The following is a 21,604-nucleotide window of genomic DNA, read 5'->3' on the forward strand; positions in this document are numbered from 1 at the left end:
GGATAAAAAACTTCAACCTAAGTGCTGACGCTACAGAAATCTTGGGAGACATGGCAAAATCTTTGACCTTGGATTAGGCAACAATGCACAAACAACAAAAGAAAAATAAATTGGACAAAATTTAAATCAAAAATATTTTGCTGCAAAGGACATATCACATGGAAAAAGACCTGCAAATCACGTTTCTCATTGGGGAACCGTATGAAGATTCGCTTCTTGAGAAGAAGATCATTCAGCTCCAGAGCAGGCAAGGATCTGATGAGACATCTCTCCAGAAAAGATGCAGATGAGCACCCACAGAGACACTCACACCCTTGGCCTCAGGGGAAAGGTGCTCACATCCTCAGCCCTGGAGAAATGCAAATCAAACCAACCTGAGACACCACTCTGTGCCCACTGGATAGATGCGACCAGTGACAACTGTTGGTAGCCCATGGAGAAATGCCGCCCTTCCACCAGCAGTTGAAGGTGTGAACAGTGGGCTGCAGATCAGTCTGGCAGTTCTCCCAAAGGTTAAGCATGACCTTAACTACAGTCCATCTCTTAAGTAGTCCCAAGTGAAATGAAAGCTGTTTCCCCACCAGAACCTGCACAGGAATGTCCTGGCTGCATTCCTCTCAGAGGTGAAAGGTGGAAACAAGCTGTTACAAAAAGAGACGAACAGATAAGCAAAAGGTGCTGTATCCACAGGATAGAATATTATTCAGCCATAAAAAGAATGACGCTCCTACCGCTCTGCACGCGCACTTGGAAACATCAGCCTAGTGATGGAAGCCAGCACGAGGCTATATGGCATGATCCCATTCCCGTGTCCGCAACTGCAAAAGGGTCGGGGTGTGACAGAGGAAGTGGGGGTGACAGCTAGGGGGTACAGGGCTGTGCGGGTGGTGAAAGTTTTTAAAGTGATCTTGGGGATAGTCTCACAGGTCCGTGAACGCGCTAAAGGCTACTGGATTGCACGGTTAACTAAGGTGAATCCGCAGTATGTAAATTACAGCTCCACCAAACTATCATTTAAAAACAAAATTGAAAGGCAAGTCAAGGTTTCCAAAGTACAGGTATCCCTTAGGAAACGTTGCTAACGCCTTGTTTTCAACTTTGTAACAGTTTATAAATGGGAACATGCTTCTTAAAATGTGATACTTTTAAGAATCCAAACGAAACCTTCCTCCGGTTTTGTCCCACTTGCGTCTCCTTCCCCTCTCCCGCCCGGCTCCTCCTCCCCGACTTCGGCCGCCCTCGGTGGCGCAGGTACCGGTCCCCGGCGCAGGCCCAGCGCAGCCCAGTGCAGCGGGGCGGCCGGGGGGCCGGGGCGGGCCTGGGGCGGCCGCTGTGACCTCCGGGCGTTGCAGACGCCGCCCCCCGCGGCCGGCGATAGGTCCCTCTCCACCTAGGCGACCTGAGGAGCGGGGCGGGGAGAGCAGACGCTGCGGCGCGCGGCAGCGGGATGTGGGCTCCGGGCGGCCCCCCGGAACCCGCGGGCTGGGACCGCCGCAGAGTGGGCGCGAGGCTGCGCGCGGCGCTGGCTGGGCTGCAGGAGCTGCAGGGGCTGCGCGCTGCGCAGCAGGCACGGGTGCGGGGTGCCCTGGCCATGCAGCCCGCGCCCGCCGGTTCCCGCCGCCCCGGCGGCCAGGAGTTGCGGCTGGAGGCGGCGCTGGCCGCGCTGCAGGAGCAGCTGGTAAGGACCGGTCGCGAACGCACTTCTACCTGCGCAGGCGGAGGCCGGGGTGGGCAGTAGGCGAGGGGCTGTCTGATGGGGCGAGGGGCAGTCCTTGCGCCTAATTGGGACGCAGCTCGGTGCCAAAGAATCGGGACCTGCAGGCCCGATGCGTAGGTGCGCAGGGTACCGCGCCGCAGGTTGCGATCCCGGCAGCAGCAGGAGGAACCGCCGCCCTCGCCCAGCTTGCGTGGGGAGCGCACCCCCGCCACAGGCTTCCCACACAGACCGAGGTGGGGTGGCCTTCACGCCCGAGTTGCGGTGCTGCTCCAGTAGGGATCATGCCTCCATCGATCGCCCCTGGCAGGAGTTGACTGGCCGTCCCGGTCTCATCCCAGGGGGCCAGGTCTTTGCTGTGCTGCGTTGGGTTGGGGACAAGAGTGCAGAGCAGAGCGTGCTCCTCTGGAACCGTGCCCGACATGTGCTCAGGTTGAATGGCCTCCGGCCATTGTAAGAAAACATTGGTGGGGTCCACGTGTGTCCCGCTGTCTGAGGAGGGCTTCTCTGCCCTTAGCAAGTAAGGGAGGTGGGAGCCAGACCTTGAAGCCTCCTCTGCCCCTGTGTTGCCTGAACTAGCCAAGAACATGCCTTGGTAGACCCTTGAAGGTTCTCCAGTTATTACTCCTCTGGTGGTTACTGTTGTGTGTGATTTCATACAACTTATGGAAAACAACTCAACAGAGTTGAGTTGCAGTATTGCAGTTTTTTTTAAAGATCAATTAAAATGCTATGCACAATGTCTGTTTGATTGAGTTACCTCTATTTCTCCAAGTGGAGTTTCTTTTGTACTAGAAATCCGACCTGCCCTGTTAAAAATCACCCTCTTTAACAAGCCTCCCCGGAGGCCTCAGCAGCGTTCCTATCAGCTTAGCTCATTCGTGGCCTGAACTGGGCAAGTGCTTCTGGATTAAAGAATCAGGAAGTCCAGTGACTGGGGACACCTCTCTGGACTCCTGTTACCTTCCCTTGCTGCCAGAGACAGAGGTGAAGCCTGCCAGAGGGGGCCTGTCCCCTCACCCCGCAGCCTAGGGGCTGCCTGAGGAGGCCCCATGCCCTAACTGCAGCCTCTGCAGCATCGGCTGCTCATCAGGAGAGGAACAGAGCTGGCATGGAGGTGAGGGGCTCCCTCAGCTGGTCCAGCCACCTGTTAACCTTGCGTGGCAGCGTGTGGGGGTTAGTGCCCAGGCGTCCCGGTGGCCTCAGCCAGGCACACACGGCCTGCAGGCATGTTGCACGCACGCACGCGTGAATGTTCTCAGGGAGGTGGGAGTGTGGCTGATGATTAACCTGGCCTCAGTAACACACCAATCAAGCTGTGAACACAGGGCCTCTAATTACAAGTAACCCTTTGGAAGAGATCAAACAGGTTTTTGGTTTAATTTTTTTTTTTTTTTTTTATGTGGAGACCAGAAGGAACATGCAGACTCTGTCTTGAAACTTTGTTCTTGGAATGGATTATGTGATCAAAAGAGAAGAATAATTGAATTTGTGTGACATCAGCCAATGCTTAACACTCTTACATTTTTCTTACAGGGAAAACAATTAGGAGTGATACTAGTTCTGTAATAAAGAAAACAATCAGGGCATTAGTCCAGCAGCTAAACCCTCCAGTAACCAGCCGCCCTACCCCCCCACCCGCCCCACCCCTCCCTGGCTTCACCTGGCCTCGGTCACCCTCCAGGTGTGAAGACAGGAAGAAGTCTCTGGAGCCTCAGTGCCTTATCCTGCAGGAATTCTCAAGTGAGAACGTGCTTTAGCATTTCCAGGGTTTTAGCTGAGAAGCAGCAGCATGTCGGGTGAGCAGCACCTTCTGATTGTAGGATCAGAGGTCACAGAGGTGCATAGAACGCTGCTGTTGAATAAATCCATCAGTGACTTTGATTTATGGAACAAAAGGAGAGATGGTCTCAGCATGTAGATCTCCCTCCTCCAGGTTTCTGTGCTAATGGACCCGTGCCCTCTGACTCTGGCAGTTGGCAGGAGCCCTACCAATCTGGGCAGAACCAAGGGTGCTCTACCTGTTCACCTTTTCAAGAGCATTGTCCTCCCAGACAGTGGCTGGCATGCTCATTTCTGTGAGATTTACATGGCACAGCAGCACCTAAGTAGAAAGGTGTCACCCACCGGTGCCCCGGGAGGGCCTGAAGACCTCTCCCACAGAGCCTGCCCTTGGAGAGAAGCGGGCCAAGGGATGGGCCCCTCGAGGTCTCACCTGGAGACGTCCCCTGGCTGGCTTTGTGGCCACAACTGCTCTAAACGTGGTAGTTCAAGGAGCCATTCTTGCTGGCAGGCCCCGGCTTCGGCCCTGTGGGAGTCGGCCGCGCAGCTGTGGATGTGAATGTGATGCTTGGTACTTTCCCTGGACTGACCATTTTGCTTTGTGAACCCTCGGGGAGGTGAGGAGGGGGTGAGAGCTTGCTGAAGATCAAGAGTGAGGGCAGGTGTCCCAGGACCCTGCAGGGCTGCCTCCCAGGTCACCATGCCTGTTATCCATGAGTTCACTGTGAGTCCCGGCCCCTTGGCTACTGATTGATGGTGCTCTTTTTAACTCAGATATAAAGTTTACCCCTCTACAGGACAAGGGCCATAGCTGCGTACTTCATGCATAAAATATTGCCATTGTACATTCTCAGCTTTCAGCAAAGGAAGGAAGTGGCTTAGATACCATCTCCAGAGTCTGAGGTTCAAGACACTTTCAATCTCCATCCTCTGAACACAATGAAGAACGTTGATGGGGAGGGCAAAGCAAGCGCAGGTCGGATCATTTCCGTGGACTGTAAAGTCGGCATTTCAAAGAAGGGGTTTAGCCAAATACTCGTTTTTAGAATCCCCCCTGTGATAGACATTCTGGCTCTTCCTGGCCGGGGAAGATGGGTTTTGCCCCGGCCTGTTATTAACATCCAGGCTCCAGGCTTGCCCTGGAGCGTCTCAGGACGCAAGCCCAAGATCTGCAGGTGTGCCCGGTGATTCACCTTGGACCCTGGGTGGTCCGCACATATGCGTGTCCTGCCTGGTCAGCCCCTGACTCTGACCCTAGGGCCCCAGCATGTCTTGAGAGGCACGGCCCCAAGTGGGCCTGAAGGCTTGCCAGTGGGAAGTGGCAGGGAGGGTCAGTGGCCTGCGTGGAGAGTGGTCTGGGCGGGCATGCAGGGGCCTTCCAGTCTCACCACGTGCAGACTTGGAGCACAAAGGGCCAAGGCACAAAAGAGGAAGGACAAGCACAGTCGTGGAACACCCACAAGTCGGGGACCGTGGAAAGGGGCAGCGAGGGCCGTTTGAGATGAGTGGTGGACCCATGGATGGGAGGCGGGGCCTGAAGACCTAATAAGTCATCTGCATCCCTTGACCAGTGATCAGAAGCCAGTCTGCAAAGGCTGGTCAGCCAGATGTCAGCCACGAAGCAGCAAGCCCCAGTGCAGATGGTGGGCTTGTGGAGAGGGGTCGGGGGTGAGGGAGGCCAGCCGGGATCTGGAGGGCTGGCGTCCCTAGAAGGAAGCAGAAGCTGTGACTTGGAAGAGAAGTTAAGTAGATGCTTTTAAAGACTGAAATGAGACCTAACAAAGGAACCTAGCTTTCTGTGGGTCCCATGGCTTTATGACGGGAAAGAAAATCAAATACTTGCTGGGCCTTCAGTAAATCTGTGTCTTCTTTGTTTTTTCAAGAACAGTAACTGGGCTGAGCCCGTCTGTACTGCAGGGCTTTTTGGTAGTGCTCGGAAACATTTTGCTGTTGTGACGATGTGGCAGGTGGGACACCAGGACACTCAGACCAGTCTGGGGTGGTTCTGGAGGCCCAGAGTCCTTTCCAGCGTGTGACTAGTTCTGCCACGCTCTTGTTTACAGATAGTTTTGAGGCTGGGAGACTCCATTCGGACCTTGGAGGTTGTTCCGGGACCCCTGGGCTGGCTCCTGGAGGGAAAGCTCAGCTGAATGACATGGTCTCCCTGGCTGTGTGTCACCTCACCTGGGGAAGGGGTTGTCAGTCATGGCTGAAAACCTGTGCAGAAGTGATTCCATCCTGTGGACAGGAAATCATGACTACCTGATTCCCCCTTGTGAAGATTTCTTGTAATGCGAAATTACTGAAGTCACTCCCCCCAAAAATGCAATCCATCACTTTCTTAGGATGAACCCCATTCATTAATTATTTGCCTTAAACTTAATTGTTAATCAAGAAGTGTTACAGCGAGCCTGGAAAACAGGATGGAATTCTGTAATTGAAAGAAGTCAGCCTTTACTAGACAGCCAGTGCTGGGTTACATAGAAATGTGGGTGTGGACACATCAGTGCTGGGTTACATAGAGATGTGGGTATGGACACCTGGTGTTTACCTGTGTGTATAAATGGTGCTCATGACACACACATGCAGCGAGTGCTCATAATTACCCACTTGGCAGCTAGGTGCCAGGCTGGAGGACAGCCTCCGTGGGCAAAGCAGAGTTGCCCTTCTCCAGAGAAGACCCCAGCATTTATTCCACCCAAAGTTGAATGACCTCTTGGTCTCGCTTGGTGCCTGAGGCCCTTGCTGAGAGTCTGCTCCCTGAATTCTTCCAAACCCATGGCATCTCTCAGGGAGGGAAGCAAGATGCAGGAGGCCTCTCCTCTTCACAGGGGCTTTCTACCCTGGTCTGCCCTCCCCAGCTGCTCCTGAGGGGCTGCTGTGAAGGTCTCTGTAATCACCAGTGAATTCGCGCCTGAAGCAGAAAGAAAGCAGCAGGGTGAACTCGTCCGGGTCCTCAGATGGGGTCCCTGTGCCGTCCCGACCCCAGCGGCACTCGTGAGGAACTGCTGTTCTGCCTCCCCTTAGGAAGAGATGTCTTAGTGAAAGTCACGATCAGTTTTAAAATCTGCGTTGGAGAGAAGCAGGTGTTCGTGTGTGACCTTCTCAGCACGAGCGGGTAGCACAGAGGCTGCTCGGCCTGAGTGAGGCCCTGGCACGAGGCTGGCTGGAAGCCGCCCTTCTGCGCGTGGGGCCTCATTTCCGCACCTGCTCAGCTTGCTTTCTGTTCCTTAGTCCCGGCTGAGACGGCAGGACACTGGCCTGAAGACCCACTTGGACCAGCTGGACCAGCAGATCAGTGAGCTGCAGCTGGGCGTGCGCAGGTCTTCTGCCGAGGTCCTGGACAGCGACAGCAGGCCCAGCTCAGGTGGGCGGGCAGGACTGTGGGAGGGGACCACCTGCAAGGCCCAGCGGCAAGAGTGGCACCATCCGCCCACACCCCTCCTGGGGACCCTGCCTGACACGGTGGTGCTGGCCCTTGGCCTGGGTCTCAGCCGATCTGGAGGTTAGGAGGCAGGTGGACCCCGAGAAAGCACACGTTGTCAGAGAGACTGAAAACAAAAGGCTTTTGAGTGGTCAGTCCAGAGTCTGTGCCTCCTCACCGGCTGGAACTGCCTTGGAAGGAAGGCGGGCGTGCTCCCGCCTTCTCCCGACGCTGTGGTTCTGCTTGGTTGGGCGGTCGCCGCGTGCGAACACCCATCTTATGGCCGAGGAACAGGCTCGCCTTCCAGTCTGCAGACTGTCAGTCTTTCAAGTCTGCATAACATGTGAAGGTGACATTCATCCCCTTCCTGTGCCCGCCTCAAAGGCCACAGGGGGCAGTCGCAGTGGCTGCTGGCATGCGTGGCTCTGGTCACTTTTGTCTCCATCCCCAGTCTGCACCTGGTAAGCAGATCTGTCTTCGGATCACTGGTCAAAGGTTCCAGTGGCAGCTGCGGGCCAGGACCTCCAGTGCTGCCTACCGCCTCCCTTGTCCAGCTTGGCCTGGGTGTTGGGTGCATCCCACAGGCCCAGGGCTGAGGGGCTCCTGAAATCACCCCTCACAGGAGGTGGTGGGGGTGGGATGAAGGAGAGGCCTTAGGCCTGGCTCAGGCGGGACCCAGCCACAGAGGCCTCCCCTTCCCTCGCACCACCACAGCTGCAGGAACCGCTGGCCAGGGCAAGGTGGGATGGGGCTGGCGAGGCAGTTCCAACCTGCCCACCGTGCTCACAGCTGCTGGAAGATTCCGCAGCCTTCCCCCTGGGTCTGTTCTCACCGGCCTGCCTCATCATGGGGCTCCCTCACCCTCCCTGGGCCTTGAGGAGCCAGGGGGGAGAGAGGAACCCAGGGTCCTCTGGCAGAATCCGCTGCCCAAGGCATACTGACCCGCATGTGTCTGCTTTGCCCAGGCTTCTATGAGCTGAGCGATGCGGGCTCCTGCTCCCTGTCCACTTCCTGTGCCTCCGTGTGCAGTGACCGCCTATCGCCCTCGCTGGGCAGTCTGCTGCCTGCAGTCTCCATGGCGAGGCCCAGCATGGGGGACTGGCGACCTCGGTCTGCTGATGAGACCACTGTGCCAGCATGGAGACCTCGGCCCATCAAGGAGAGTGACAGGCTCCTGGACAGCATGGAGGACACTGGCCAGCCCCGGGGCATATTCCGGCCCAGGCCAGTGTCTACAGGTGAGAGAGCCAGAAGGAAGTGGGGGACAGCAGAGGGCAGCCTGCCCAGATCTGCTGGGGACGGAGTAGAGACCCTCCTGGAGTGGGCTTGGCCCTGACCAGCAGGGAGAGGAACAATCGCTGTCAGCCTCCGGGCGTGATGGGCGTGCTGTCCTGGTCTCCCAGTGGTGTGGGGTTTTTTCTTAGTTTTTAAAATGGGTATCAGAAAGTTAAAAAAAGCCATCCTTCCAAACCCTCTGGTCTGCCTACGTTTGGGGAAGGTGGAGAGAGAAGCTGCTCCCCCGGAGCTTCCTCCTTGATCCATTTGGCCTCCTTCTATTTCCACGTGAACATGCTGCCCACGGCTCTCCTGGGCGCAGGCACTGCGGCTGCCTTGGGAGGAGCCTCAGCCCGGGCAGCCGGCTGCCCCTGAAGTGAGCCTGAGCTGACTGCTGTCTGCGGGCAGGGGTGGCCAGACCGCCCACAGGCCCGATGCCCACAGAGGTGCCCCTGCAGGCCGAGCCCGTGGCACCCTGAATTCTTCCGTACTGACGGGCTTGTTCACGGTTCTCTCCTCCCAGGCGATCTCGAGCGAGTCCTCCCAGTCAACATGGGGCTCCCGAGCGTCGACCAGGATGCCACACCCCCCTCCCAACTCTGCCAGGGGACAGACGTTCCGTCCCCCGAGCTGGACCCCAAGTACCAGTGCCACCTAGTGTCCAGAGGTGGCCGGGAGGTGTACCTGTACCCCAGCCCCCTGCACGCAGTGGCTCTGCAGAGCCCCCTGTTCGCACTGACTAAGGAGACCCCGCAGCTAGACAGCCATTTGCCCCCCAGGAACCCTCCTTTGGGCCCCAGGGGTCTGAGCACAACCCCTGCCGAGCCTGTCCTGGAGGCAGGTCCAGCTGGAGCCTACATTGACAGGCTGCTGCGTCTGCCAAGCAGAGAGGCCCCCTCAGCGGGTGTTGGGGGGGACCAGGGACCCTCAGGACGTGAAGCATCCCCATCCCCCCGGAAGCCAGATGCCCAGAGACTAGTCAGTGGAGATGGAGCTGGAAAGCTGCTCTGTGCCCCAGGGAGAGGGGGCCTGGGAGGGGCAGCTCAGAGCAGGCGCAGCAGTGGACACAGCCCTGGGCTGCGGGGGCCTGCACCCCTCCCGCACGCCCAGTCCCCCAGACGCCCCCCGGAGCTGGGGCCCGAGCCCTGGAACAGCCGCACCTACAGGGAAGACCCGGTGGGCCCCGCTCCCTGCCCCCAGGCCCCGCAGCCCCATGGGGACTGTAGCCCATGCACCTCCTCCCCCTCCGGGAGCGTGGACTGTGAGAGTCCCCCTAAGGCCCCAGGGCATCTTGTCCACCCTCCCTGCACCGGCAGCGAAGCCTCCCGGACAGGGCTGAAGATGGGCCACCCCAAGCCTAAGCCTGTGAAGGTCAGGAGGAAGGCCAGTGACAAGACGCCGAGGCTGGGAACGCAGGCGCCACTGCCGCCAGAGAGACCTGGGGGTGTCCACCCCGCCCCCCAGCTGCCCCCAGAGTATGAGCCCACACACAGGCCCCAGGAGGGAGGGCTCAGGAGGAGGCCTGTGCTGGCCGGGGGCACTCCCGGACGGTCCTGCTCCGAGTCCACTCTGTACCCTGTGCCCTTCTTCGTCCCCCTGCTGGTGGCCCAGCGGGAGAGCTACCGGGCCTCGTCCCACGCCCTGTCCTCCACTGAGGCTGCCCAGCTTTGTGCAGCCACCAGGAGGAAGCAGCACAGGTGGCTGTCCACTGTGGAGATCTCAGCCGAGGCCCACCCGGCCAGCGGTCAGGAGCCCAGCCTGGGGCCCCAGAGGCCCCCAGCCAGGAGAGCAGGTGGCCTGCAAGCCCAGGGCAGGCCCACGCTGGCCCGCCAGGATGCCTGTGCCAGGAGCCAGCCGGACCCCTCCGAGCCCTCGGCCGAGTGTGCTTCGCTGCTGCAGGTCACCACCGCAGAGAGCAGCGAGGAGGCGGCCAGCGACCACACCGCCAACCGCTTTGGGGACGGGGAGTCCAGCAGCAGCGACTCGGAGGGCTGCTTCCAGAGCCGCAGCGGCCGCCTGGGGGTGGGAGGTGCAGCTGCCAGAGACGGGGAGCTGGCCCGGCCCTGGCTGGCCCTCCAGCAGCCCCCACGGGCCCCGGCAGGTGCAAGGCCTCCCCTGCCCCCTGTGCCTAAGCTGTGCCGCATCAAAGCCTCCAGGGCCCTGAAGAAAAAGATCCGCAGGTTCCAGCCAGCGGCCCTGAAGGTCATGACCATGGTGTGAGGCGGTCCCCTGACAAGCCTGGCCACGGCACAGAGGCCTGGCCGCACTGCGTGGACAGTGTGGGTTCGCAGGTCACCTGCCAGCTTGCTGACCTCCTGAGTGGCCGTCCGAGGAGCCCCTCAGGTGGTGCTGGCCCTGGGATACAGCTGCATGCTCCGTGGGGTGATTTTTCTTCCCCAGCAGATTTGCGAGGACTTTGAAGTTGCAGAGGATACAGCCTCTGCCAGCAGCCCCCTCCTCTCCCCTGTGCCCCCTTGACCCACTTCAGTGTCTGTAAGCCATTCCCCCCAAACACCATTACTTTAGAGACGTGGCGGACTCTGTGCCGGTGCTGGATTCGAGTGTGAACTCCGTGTTAAGCTCTCAGTGTGAATAAACTACCGCACTGCCATTGTCCTGGCCAGGGGAGCCCACTGTCTGCTCTGTCTGCAGCCGCTCCTCCTGGTCCCTGTGCGAGAGGCACTGGGTGCTCCTTCCTGCTCTGGCCCCGAGGGCGGGCAGGCGGGTGACGAAAGTGGGGTCACGTTCTAGGTCCCATACGGGTGTTGTAGGAAAATAACTTTCTTTAGGGTGTCGGTTTTTCCAAGCAAACTCCTCTCCGCTTTTCAAGGAGAAAGATGGAGGCTTTTCAGCTTAGCTGCTCTGTGCCTCAGTCTGCGCAGCCCACACCCGGCTTTTTCCTGGGTGATCACAGCCGCCTCTAGGTGCACTCTGGCCCAGAGCTGCAGAAGGGGTTGGGGGCACCAAAGTCCTCACACTTCTGGACCCCTCCCTAATTTGGGGAAGAAACTCTTAAGAAAATCAGCTGAAAATAGTAGTGAATTTTATTATACTAGTTGCCAATTATTCCTGGAACATGTCGCTGGCTCCAGGATGCAGTTTGAAGAGCCTGACATTTTAAACACCGATTAGCATCTTAAGAAGAGGAGTCCCCCTCTTTTCTGTAAGGCTTTCAGTGCAGACCACTCCAAAACGCAGGCAGCACAGGGCAGAGCAGACCTGAAGGGTGCACGCCTCCTTGCCCACGCAGATGCCCGCCTGTGCTTCCTGGAACTGCCTGCCAGAGTCTTGTGCTTTTTAAAAAGCTGCCTTGAAGTTTCAAGGATGCTTCAAGCCCACTTGTGTCTGGGCTTCCCGTAAGAGACATCACTCCGGACAGTCTACACACACGGTCCGACTCCATCCCAGGTGAGGGAAACTGGCTTTGCCAGGACTCCTGCCTGCAAGGCCACTGAGGCAGCCTGGTAGTCCCGCTGGCAGGTCCACATTTGCTCAGCCGCTCTGCATCCCCAGCTGGGCGTCCTGGAGAGGGCTGCTGCCTCTGCCTCCTGGACATCTTCTGTGGCCTCTGCTGGAGCTTCCACGGTTGGAAGCTTCGAGCAAACTACAAGCAAAGTGCAGACCTCTTGTTCCTTGTGAGGTGCGTCCCATCCTGTGTCACCTTCCGGGGGCAGTCTGTGTCCCTGGCAGGCAGAGTGCAGGCAGCACAGAGGGGAACCTGAACCTGCATCAGGGCCTGTCTGCAGCCCTGCAAACCAGCCATGGAAACCGTGCCACACCACCCCAAAGCAGTGGGCAGCAAGGGTCCTTGGTGGCCAGACCGTGCGGATCAGCCCACCTGTGTCTTCCCTGCTCCCTGTCCACCCTGTCTTTCTCAGCAGCTTGCTCTCTCCTTGTCCACCCCCCTTCTGCCTCTTGCCTGTCCTTAAAGAAAAATCATCCAGTGACACTTGCTGAAACAAGGGAGGAAGACGCTGGGCAGGACTATCCTGACAGGACAGGGGATCCTCAGGGCAGGGTCTCAACTCTGAGCAGCACAGGCCAGAGGGGCTCTATGGCCAAGCAGCAGACAGGGGCTCTGGACAGGAAATGACGGAGAGGGGACACCAGGGGTTGGGTACTGTGGCCAAATCCTCCCAACAGGATTCTTCCTGAAGACGGACCTGGTCCTCAGACTTCCCCTGGGCAGAGCCCATCAGACCTCAGGGCAGGGCTTCTTACTGAAGTGACTCAGCAGGCGCTGGCCGAGGTGGGATTTTACAGGAACACTCAGTGGTGGGCCGGGGAAGCTGCGTAGCCCCACAGAGGGATCGGAGCTCTGTCTCATGGTCTCTCAGTGGGGCCGACAGACATTTTGATTTCTGAGCTAGACCCTGGCTTTTGGCTCTCAGTTCCTCTCAAGAGGTCTGAAGCAAGTGGATACAAATCCCATGATTCCTCCTAGTCCTCGTCCTCCTGCCTGTGTGCCAGGTCCTCGCTCAGCAATGAGCAGGGCCACGTGACTGTGGGGCAGTGGGCAGCTTCAGGACTGGCCGAACTGGCTCCTGTCATAAATGAGGTTGATGGTAGCTTAGGTTCGGAATAAGGAGCAAATCGATGGCATTGAAAACCGAACCCTGGCCTTCTGGGCTCCGCAGAGTGCCTCCAGCCAGGCACAGCCTCCCTCTGGGTCGAATCATCCCTCAGGCTCTCCAGACGAGTGGACAGGCTGCGGTGTGGGCGCTGGTGCAGGGGGGACCCAAGGAGATACTTTACGTACTTGTTACAGGGCACCGTGACCCAGGCCTGTGATCCCAGGGATAGGAGGCTGAGGCAGGAGGAGGCAAAGTTTGAGGCCAACCTGGGCAACTTAGTGAGACCCGCTCTCAAAACAAAATAACCAGAGCTGGGAGGTGGCTCCCTGGCCGACTTCACGTGTGCGTGAGGCTCAGATCCGAGTCCCAGCCCTGCAGCCAAACAACAGAACAGAAAACGTCCAAGTCAGAGCCCCAGGGACAAGAAACGTGGCACAGACGTCGAGGGCGGAGATGTTGCCCAGGAAACCACCCGGCCGCCAGCGCAGTCCCGCCAGCATGGTCGTCTTCGAGACAGGCAGGGGTGTGACCACTCGCACGGAAGAGGATGAGCAGAACCCGCAGACAGGCTGCGGCCTGGCACCTGGGGACTCAGGCAGCACCGATGGTGCACCCAGAGGGAGACGAGCTCACCCACCCCTCCTGCGTTAAGTAGAGAGCCGAGGATTCAGCCTCAGGGCCCGTCAGAAATCCTTTGAAACTAACCCCCAGCACGCTTGAAATATGCTAGCAAAAAGAGAGGTCAACTCTAGGTCAGAGCGAGGTAGAAAGTAAATAAGCTTAATTGTTGTGTTAGAGAAAGTACCCCACATACCTAGCACCTCCTGTTACATCACTGAAGGAAACAGGATGTGTTGTCTTCACTAATTAGACCTGGGAATTCTCCGGGGCCTCGGAAGGGCTTCCTCTGAACCCGCTGTGCGCCGTGGCTGCCGGCTGCTGGGTCCCCAGCCCTGAGCACACGGGCCTGGGGAAACCCGGGCCCCGCAGGTCCACCCGGACCCACCTGACCGTTGACTGCGTAACCACTGCCGAAAGGGGAGGGATCAACGGAAATGGCGGAACTCTCACAAATGCAGGCTCCCCACAGCCGGTTTATGATCAGTCCACAAGCCCAACTTTAAAGGGGGACGTCTATGAGGATTCATCTGCTGCCCCAAGATCTCCCGGGAGAAGTGACTCCCTCAGCTCCAGACTGGAGCTCCCCTGGACCCTCCTGCGCATTGCAGGGACCCACCTTCTGCAGCACACAGGGCCCTGTTTCAAAGCGGGGCTGGCGAGTGGCGGCTCGTGCCCAGGACTTCAGGAGGTGCAGGGAATGGCCCCCGGCCTCCCCTCACCACAAGAGACCCTCTCACTGCCGTGCCCGAGTACCAGTCCTCTTCCCTGCGACTGGGGGAGCGGTGGGGACTACCAGAGATCCTGCTCCATTCTCCCTGCCACTGAGTTGCGTTTATCGAGCACCTGCTGTATGCTGTTTACTCAGAGCTAGGTGTGGGAAGAAGCAGAGTCGGGGACCACTCAGGGGCAGCTCCAGCTCCTTGCAGAAGGTCTGCAGGAAGCACTGACAACCCTCCAGGGGCTGCGGACTGGGAGGGCTGGCAGTGGGAAGTGCAGTCAGGGGTTGAGTCAGGGGCTGCATCTGGTTGAGGGCAGGAGGAGGAAGGAGAGAAGGAGAAAGGGGTGCTGGGGTAGCCGGGAAGAGGGCCAGCACAGGGCCTGGGCCGGGTTGAGGCTGGACAGGTGGTGGCATAGGTGCCCTTGGACCGAGGTGGTCAGCAACCACCCGGGACTCCGATGTGCAGGGTATGGAGCCCCACCAGACAGAACAAGCAGAGGCTGATTGCACAAGGCCTGCTGCGTCTGGGCAGCTGGAGACTCAGGCGGGCACAGGAGCCACAGGTTCTGGCTGGAAAGGAGGCCTGGTGCACCCTGAAGGCCATGGCCAGGGAGGTGGCCCTCCCAGGGGCCTGCTGTGGGCAGGTGGAGGCGCCTTCTGCTTTCTCTGGTTGGTCCCACATTAGGAGGAACGATGATGTCAGTTGCAGGCCACTTCCTGGCAGTTGGGCCTACGCCCTAGAGGTCTCTGCCTCCTAGAGGGTGCCTGGACACGGGGCCTGGCTCCCAGTGGGTCCCAGGGCGGCTGCTGGGCCCAGGTTGTGTATTGGACCAGGGGTCTGCTTGCTCGGCAGCCTGTCCTACCTGTGAGTCCGAGTTCTGTTTTCCCACGTGGCCTGGCCTTTGTCCTTTTGTGTATTCGGTCTTGCAGAAGCAGGAGGAGGACATAATTAGATTTGTGTTAAGCAAGACCCCCTGTCTGGGCTGAGGCTGCCTTCTGGATGGAGGCCGGACCCAACTTGTGGCTGGGACCTGGTGTGGGAGAGGCACCGATTGTCCCCTGCCTTCCTGCATAGCTCCCTCTGCAGTGGCCACCCAGGCCAGTCACCTATGAGCAGTGAGGGTCCTTAGAGAAGGTCCCCGTGCCACCACCCCGTGAGCAGCGAGGGTCCTTAGAGAAGGTCCCCGTGCCACCACCCCGTGAGCAGCGGGGGTCCTTAGAGAAGGTCCCCGTGCCACCACCCCGTGAGCAGTGAAGGTCCTTAGAGAGAAGGTCCCCGTGCCACCACCCCGTGAGCAGCGAGGGTCCTTAGAGAAGGTCCCCGTGCCACCACCCCGTGAGCAGTGAGGATCCTTAGAGAATGTCCCCGTGCCACCACCCCGTGAGCAGTGAAGGTCCTTAGAGAGAAGGTCCCCGTGCCACCACCCTGTGAGCAGTGAGGGTCCTTAGAGAAGGTCCCCGTGCCACCACCCTGTGAGCAGTGAGGGTCCTTAGAGAAGGTCCCCGTGCCACCACCCTGCAAGAGTCTGAGGCATCCAAGCATGTGGCAGTGGACAGAGCGTCAGGGCACAGAGGGTGCACAGAGTAGGTGTGCTTGGGGTGCTCGGTGTGCACAGTGTGGGGCTCTGTGGCCAGAGGCCATGCCCTGGCCAAGGCCTTCACCTCCGTCAAGCGATAAGCGTGGCAGCTCCAGGGTTGAATGCCAGTCACGCTTTATTTGTAAGTATTTACTCACTTGGCCAAAGGTCAACCGGCTCGGCCAGCGGAGGCTTGGGGACCCGGGCTCCTGCAGACCCCAGGCACTGAGCGCATGCATGCTTGTCCCAGCCGAGTCACAGTGCCCGCGGCAGCTGTGCACCACTCCAGGAGGACCCGGGCTTCTGCAGGAGCTCCTCCCCCGGAGCAGATGAGGCCAGCACTGCACCGTCACACCAGCTGCTCAGGTGGACACCAGGTGACCGAGACCCTCTCACGGTGAAGATGCGCACACCTGATCTTACATGTCCTCTAGACACAAGGAGGTCACCAGGGGATCCCAGGGCCTGCGGCAGAGAGGTGCCACGCACCTGGGTACCTCTGAGGCTGCGGCCCAGCTGATCCTGGCTACCGCTGACTCTCTACCACTTGTTTTTAACCAGTGTACGTGACCAATAATCCATATCTACCTGCTGCCTTCCACCAGCCCTTCCCCAGCCTCCTTCCTGCTGCTGACAACTCTGCGAGGTAGACGAGGTGGGCATGTGGCACCCTGGCTGCATCCTGGAGCCGAAGAGCAGGGCAGAAATGAGCACCTGTGTGGCTCCAGATCCAGCCCCGCCCCACCCTGGGAGTCTGTCCCCACACACCTCTTGGTCCCTGTTGGCAGTGGAGACCATGGTGTCAGGAGCCACACTAGCTGTCCTCTTCCTCAGTCCGGGTGGCCCTTGGGGCAGCTTTGAATGTGACACTCAGGGACAGTCCTGCTTTGCTCAGACTGTGTCCTGTGGGAGTGGCCTGAGTCTGGGGATCCCGACACCCCTTCTGCCTCTACCCTAGGAATAACCGGAGGTGGGGCAGGACTGTCCACAGGAGCCTGTTGCCACACACCTGCAGGTCACTCTGAACTTCCCAGGACCCCAGAGAGCCTGGACCAAGGGGGACAGATGCCCCCAACCAGCCGCAGAGTCTCACTGCTGGACAGCAGCCCCCGCTGGTGGCGAGGCTGACCGTTCTCAGGACGAGGCTGGGGGCACGGCGTGGAATGCTCATTCCTGGAGGGCGGCGGGCTCTCTCTGCCTGGGAACTTCAGCGGGGGCCCTGGTGCATGTCCGTGTTAGGTCCCCGGCTCTGACTGCAGCCCCACGCCAGCTCTGCCCTACACGGAGGCCACGGGGACCCGGCTCTGGGTGCTGGCGTGACGCTGCTGAGCTGCGCCTCCCGTCTGTCCGACCCCCTCTGCTGCCGACTGGGCCCGACTCAGGTATAGGCCCCAGAGCGTGCACGCCTTCCTGCCCCTCCCCCGTGACACAGCAGTGTGATTCTGAGTGCCTGGGCCAGACAGGCCAGGCCAGGGGGACAGCAGCCGCGTCTCCACCCTCACTCCAGGGGCACATCCACCTCCCCACACCTTTTATTTTAAGAAATCTTATTTATTAGTCTTTTAAATTCTCTCCTCTTTGTAGTGCTGGGGATGGAATCCAGGGCTTCACGTGTGCTGGGCAAGCGCTGACCACTGAGCAGCACCCCGCCTAAGGATGCTTTCAACCACGATACACGGGTGCGTTTCTTCCTTCCCCTCCCGTCATGCCTCAGCAGGAGCATCGGTCAGTTCCGGCGTGGCTCCCAGTCTGTGTGCAAAGGGAAAGCTCCTTCTCAGAACTAGGCTGGACACCTGGCCCTTTGCAGGACTCTCCGTCTGCAAGCCGTCCCTGACACCGCAGCCAAGGCCTAGGGGCCACGGAGGCCTCCCTGCACCGCAGGAATGGAAGCAGAAGGGCCGGCGGATGCTGGCACAGCCCCACCCTGTCTTCTGTCAGGTGCGCCCTCGGCTGTCTGTCCCACGGGACCCCCCAGGCAAACCCTTGGCTGCAGAGCTGCTCCTTACCCAGAAGACAGCCTGCCCAGCAGGTCCAGGAGAAGGAGCCGCAGCCCACACGGTGACTCGCGCACGCTCGCAGCACCGTGCAGACATTGGAAGGATGGGTTTGGATATCTCAACGGGAAAATGAAGACGGAATGATATTCAAAAATCTAAAATGGCAGAGTGGAAAATCAGAATAGAAAATCGTGGTGACGGGAAATTTTAGCTAAGAGAAAATGTATGCATGTGAGAAATGGTAATAGATTCGCTCTTTTCATCAGGATGGAAACGTGCTTTTTGTGCAAGTTTTCTGTGACATTTTCTTCTTTTTTGATGTTCTGTTTTTACAGCTGAACAGTGTATTTAGGTAATGAAAGGACATGCTTTGTGCGATTGTGTGGTGAGTCCCGCACCTGCCTGAGCAGAGGCAGCCTGTGGACGGGCTGGCGACTGACGCCTCGCTGTGAATGCGGGTGCCAGTTCTGGCCACAGACAGGCGTGTGGGCCGGGCGCAGGTACGCGGCACCACGCTTGGTGTGGCGGGTGGCTCACTGCTCGGCCCACTCCTTGTCCTCGAGGCACAGTCTTAAGTTAGCATCCGTTGTCTCTGGGCCTGCGAGGGCTGCTGTTGCTAAGCGCCACGGTGGGTGCTTGACAACCGAGAAGTGCCGTCCACAGCTCAGGAGCCGGTGTCTGGGGCTGGGGCTGGGGAGCTGCTCCTTCGTGGCTGAGGAGGGTCTCCCAGACCTGGGCTCACAGGTGCCCGGGTCTCCCAGTCTGCCACACCATTTGCTCTGTGTGCCTGTCCACCTCTGTGTCCTCATTGCCCTTTCTGGGAGGACACCAGTCATGTTGCAGCCAGCCACCCTAGGACCTCCCTAAGCCAGCCTCTGTGGAGGCCCCGTGCGGAGGTCCAGGGTGGGACTCCCTCTACCCTTCTGAGGGCAGACATGAACAACCCACGAGGGCCTCTTCTCCCAAGACTGAAAACCCCTAGGACAGGAAGAGTCCCACTGGCCCCTTACACATGGGAACTAAGAAGAGGAGTCTGCAGAGGATGACAGTCCAGCAGCAGCAGGCCGTGAGCTGGACTGGGGTGGACTCTGCTGTTGGCCTTCGCCCTCCCGCTGGGTCCAAGCCGCGCCGGCCCCTCAGCCCTCTCTCTGAAGAAGGGGCTGTGGCAGGAGCCGTGGTGTCCAGAATCTCACGCTTCAGTGTGCAGAATGCAGGCAACAACCGCAGACACCACTTCCAGAGAGGCGAGGCGTTTCTGGGTAGAAATACGAATCTGAGGGAGCAGTTCAGTTGTCTGTTTCAGTGACCCCCAAAGTAGGAAGAGCTGACTCTGCAAGGCACCCCGGCCGGGAGCGTGGGCTAGTGCTGGGAGCCCCGTGCCCCCCAACCCTGCTCTCAGTCCACACCCTCACCTGGCGAGGGCCAGACGCGGCCACGAGCTCCGTGCCCGCCCAGCCCGGGTGACTGTAGGCCCAACGTCCCCTGTGCCTAGGGAAGAGCGTGGTCCAGAGTCTTCTGTCAGGTGAAGCACCCCAGAGAAGGGCAAGAGAGTGCCGCAGGGCCTGGGGCGAGCGCGAGGGCTCCGCAGGCCAGGGCAACGGACAGAGAGGAGAGGAGGCATCGGCCACCCTGCACTGAGCCCCGGCTGCGGCCAGCTGTGCTTCAGAAGGTGGTCATGCAGGGCCAGCACGGCACCCTTTCAGGGAGAGGCCAGCCGTTCAGCTGCAGGGCTTGGCTGCAGGCGGGCCACATGTCAGCGCCCGCGAGTTCTGCGAGGACGCAGGCAGCGGGGCAGGAAGAGCCCAGACAGGCAGAGTGACACTGAGGCCCTGTCCCCTCTGCAGGAAACTCGACTCAAGTGGACTGAGCACCAACCACCAGACCAGGCCTGCGCCTGCTGGAAGGAAATGTAGGCCCGACTCTCCAACTTGTTGGCTTCGGAACCGACCTCCTCCGCAGGACTCCTGACGCACAAGGAGAGAGGTCATCCTGGGTAACAGGCTGCAAACGCAAGGCGGCGGCGGCGGAGTGGACAGAGTTGGCTCAGGCCTGGCCCTTCTGCAGGAATCACGCTCTGGAGGCCTCCCGGCCGGCGGCCCAGCCCGGCAGGGCACACACCCTCCGTCACCACAGAGCACACGCACTCTGAAGTATCACCCAGCTTGCTTTAGTTCACTGTTTATCCACAAATAATTACTCATAAAATCTATTCGCTTGGTCCTTCTTTTGGGACTTTGGGGTTTGCTTTTGTGGTGGAACAACATGCTGCTATTTAAGTAAAGCCTAAGTGGTCCCAAGAGCCCAGCCACCTTACGAGCCTCACGTGGTGCAGGCTGGGAGGCCTGCCTTCCTGCAGACGCACGCGCCTCCCCAGACCTGTACCAGGCCGGCTCTGCCCTGCCTCCAGATGGGACCCTGCCCAGCTGAAGGTGCGACCCCTGGCCCCACCTGCCCAGGCGCTGCCAGCACTCCCCTGCCAGCAGCCCGGGCTGCGGGAGCTGGCAGGCCCTGCGGCGGCCTCAGCGCCTCCTGGCTCAACGCATTTGGTTGGGGCTCGGGCACAGGTTCCTAAAGCCACCCCAGAAGGTCGTCTGGGGCAGCCTGGGTGGAGGACGCCGCTGTCACCCCTGGACCCAAGATTGACAGACACAGCCCACTGGCTCCTGGTGCGGGGGCAGGGCACAGCCTCAGGATGCCAGCAGTTTGCCCATGTCGCAGCAGTGGGCCCAGGACTGTGCCCAGATGGCCTGGCTGAGCACACTGCCCCCCCATCTCCCCATCTCTGCAGCTCTCACCTACCTGCACCAGAGGAACTGCACCTCCCCTCGCAGTGTAGACTGCGGGTGCTGCGTCAGGCATGGACGTGCAGGGCATTGTCTCCGGGAGAATTCCAGTGAGGATGCCTTCTGGAACTTTCCAAGGGCTTGGGACAAATGAGAACATGAACAGCCTGCTCACAGGGAGGGAAGATGCTCAGATGCACAGCCACACTGAGACCCTACTGGGCTCAGTCCCACGGCTTCCACCTCACCGGGCACCAAGCGCATGGGGGTCTGCATGGCCGCCCAGGCCCCCTCAGCACCCACCTCCTTCAGCCCTCGCCAGCCGCAGGGTGCCAGGCCCCCTGGGCTATGTCAGGGAAGAGGACACAGGACCAGAGTAGTGTGCAGAGCCGGTGGCAGCATGTGGGTGAGGAAGGACGTGGAACGACTGTGCTCCTGCACGAGGCTCTCGGTGGCCCTCGGGGCCAGGCCAGCTCGATCCTCGGCCTGCGGTCCTCTGCGAGCTTCAGATCTAACACTCTTCCACGCTTCCTCCTGCTGCTCCCGTGGCCTGAGGCCTTCCTTGTCACTTAAGAAATAGCATTTTAAACTTGTGAAGCAGCAGTGTTGAAGTCACGTGCGGTTAAGAAGGAAAAGTGGTTTCTAAACCCCAGAGGCCTGGGAGGAGGGAAGGGCAGCACACAGGCCCCGATGGCCAGTCCAGCGGGCGGCAGGACTCCAGCAGCGAGGCCAGACCCAGCGCTGTGCTGAGCACACTCTGGGGCCGAGGAGCAGCTCTGAACCAACCTCTGCCCCTGACTGCAGAGAGCAGGCCAGGAGGGTGGCCCTGCCCAGAGGCAGGGCAGGAGAGCAGTAGGAGTGCGCGGCAGGGCTGGACGCTCCCTCGCAGCCACGTGGCTCTGGAGGCACGGACCCCGCTGGTACTCATTTTTCTGGTTTATGAAGAGGATGACCAAAGAATGTGTATAATTTTAAAAAGAAATTCAGAGATGGTGCAATGTGTCTACGGCTCAGAAATCCCTGGTCTTGGTCTTCATCTGCAACCCCTGTAGATTTCCACATCCCCAAAATACACGTTTTGCCTAATATTTCCCGTTTGTTCCCATGTGTTCTAAGGGTAAGCCAAAGATAATGAAATG

General features: G+C 59.4%; 1 protein-coding gene across 10 annotated transcripts; it reads left to right on the forward strand.

Moving 5' to 3' along the window:
- The first annotated feature begins 1,320 nt into the window (after window positions 1-1,320).
- On the forward strand, window positions 1,321-21,524 carry Dact2 (dishevelled binding antagonist of beta catenin 2). Of its 10 annotated transcripts, XR_007109460.1 has the most exons (7): window positions 1,321-1,678; window positions 6,731-6,863; window positions 7,886-8,158; window positions 8,719-16,062; window positions 16,247-16,340; window positions 16,644-17,067; window positions 17,270-21,524. XR_007109460.1 is itself a non-coding variant. In XM_047558258.1 (4 exons), exons 1-4 carry the CDS (start codon window positions 1,448-1,450, stop codon window positions 10,413-10,415), a joined length of 2,334 nt encoding a protein of 777 aa, XP_047414214.1. In that variant the 5' UTR covers window positions 1,321-1,447; the 3' UTR covers window positions 10,416-17,263. The 10 variants fall into 10 exon arrangements, 1 of the variants encoding a protein (XP_047414214.1); XR_007109462.1 differs by having other exon boundaries at window positions 8,719-17,067; window positions 17,270-17,623; window positions 19,527-21,524; XR_007109461.1 differs by having other exon boundaries at window positions 8,719-17,067; window positions 17,270-17,364; window positions 17,493-21,524.
- Window positions 21,525-21,604: the final 80 nt, after the last annotated feature.

This window comes from Sciurus carolinensis, chromosome 7, assembly GCF_902686445.1.
Source record: "Sciurus carolinensis chromosome 7, mSciCar1.2, whole genome shotgun sequence".
Classification (NCBI taxonomy): Eukaryota; Metazoa; Chordata; class Mammalia; order Rodentia; family Sciuridae; genus Sciurus; species Sciurus carolinensis.

Bases quoted from the DNA above. Each gene is read 5' to 3' on its own strand.
- Dact2 (XM_047558258.1), top strand. From the start codon at position 1,448: ATGTGGGCTCCGGGCGGCCCCCCGGAACCCGCGGGCTGGGACCGCCGC. The intron at 1,679-6,730 runs GTAAGGACCGGT...TCTGTTCCTTAG, and splicing joins CCGCGCTGCAGGAGCAGCTG to TCCCGGCTGAGACGGCAGGA. The intron at 6,864-7,885 runs GTGGGCGGGCAG...TGCTTTGCCCAG, and splicing joins CGACAGCAGGCCCAGCTCAG to GCTTCTATGAGCTGAGCGAT.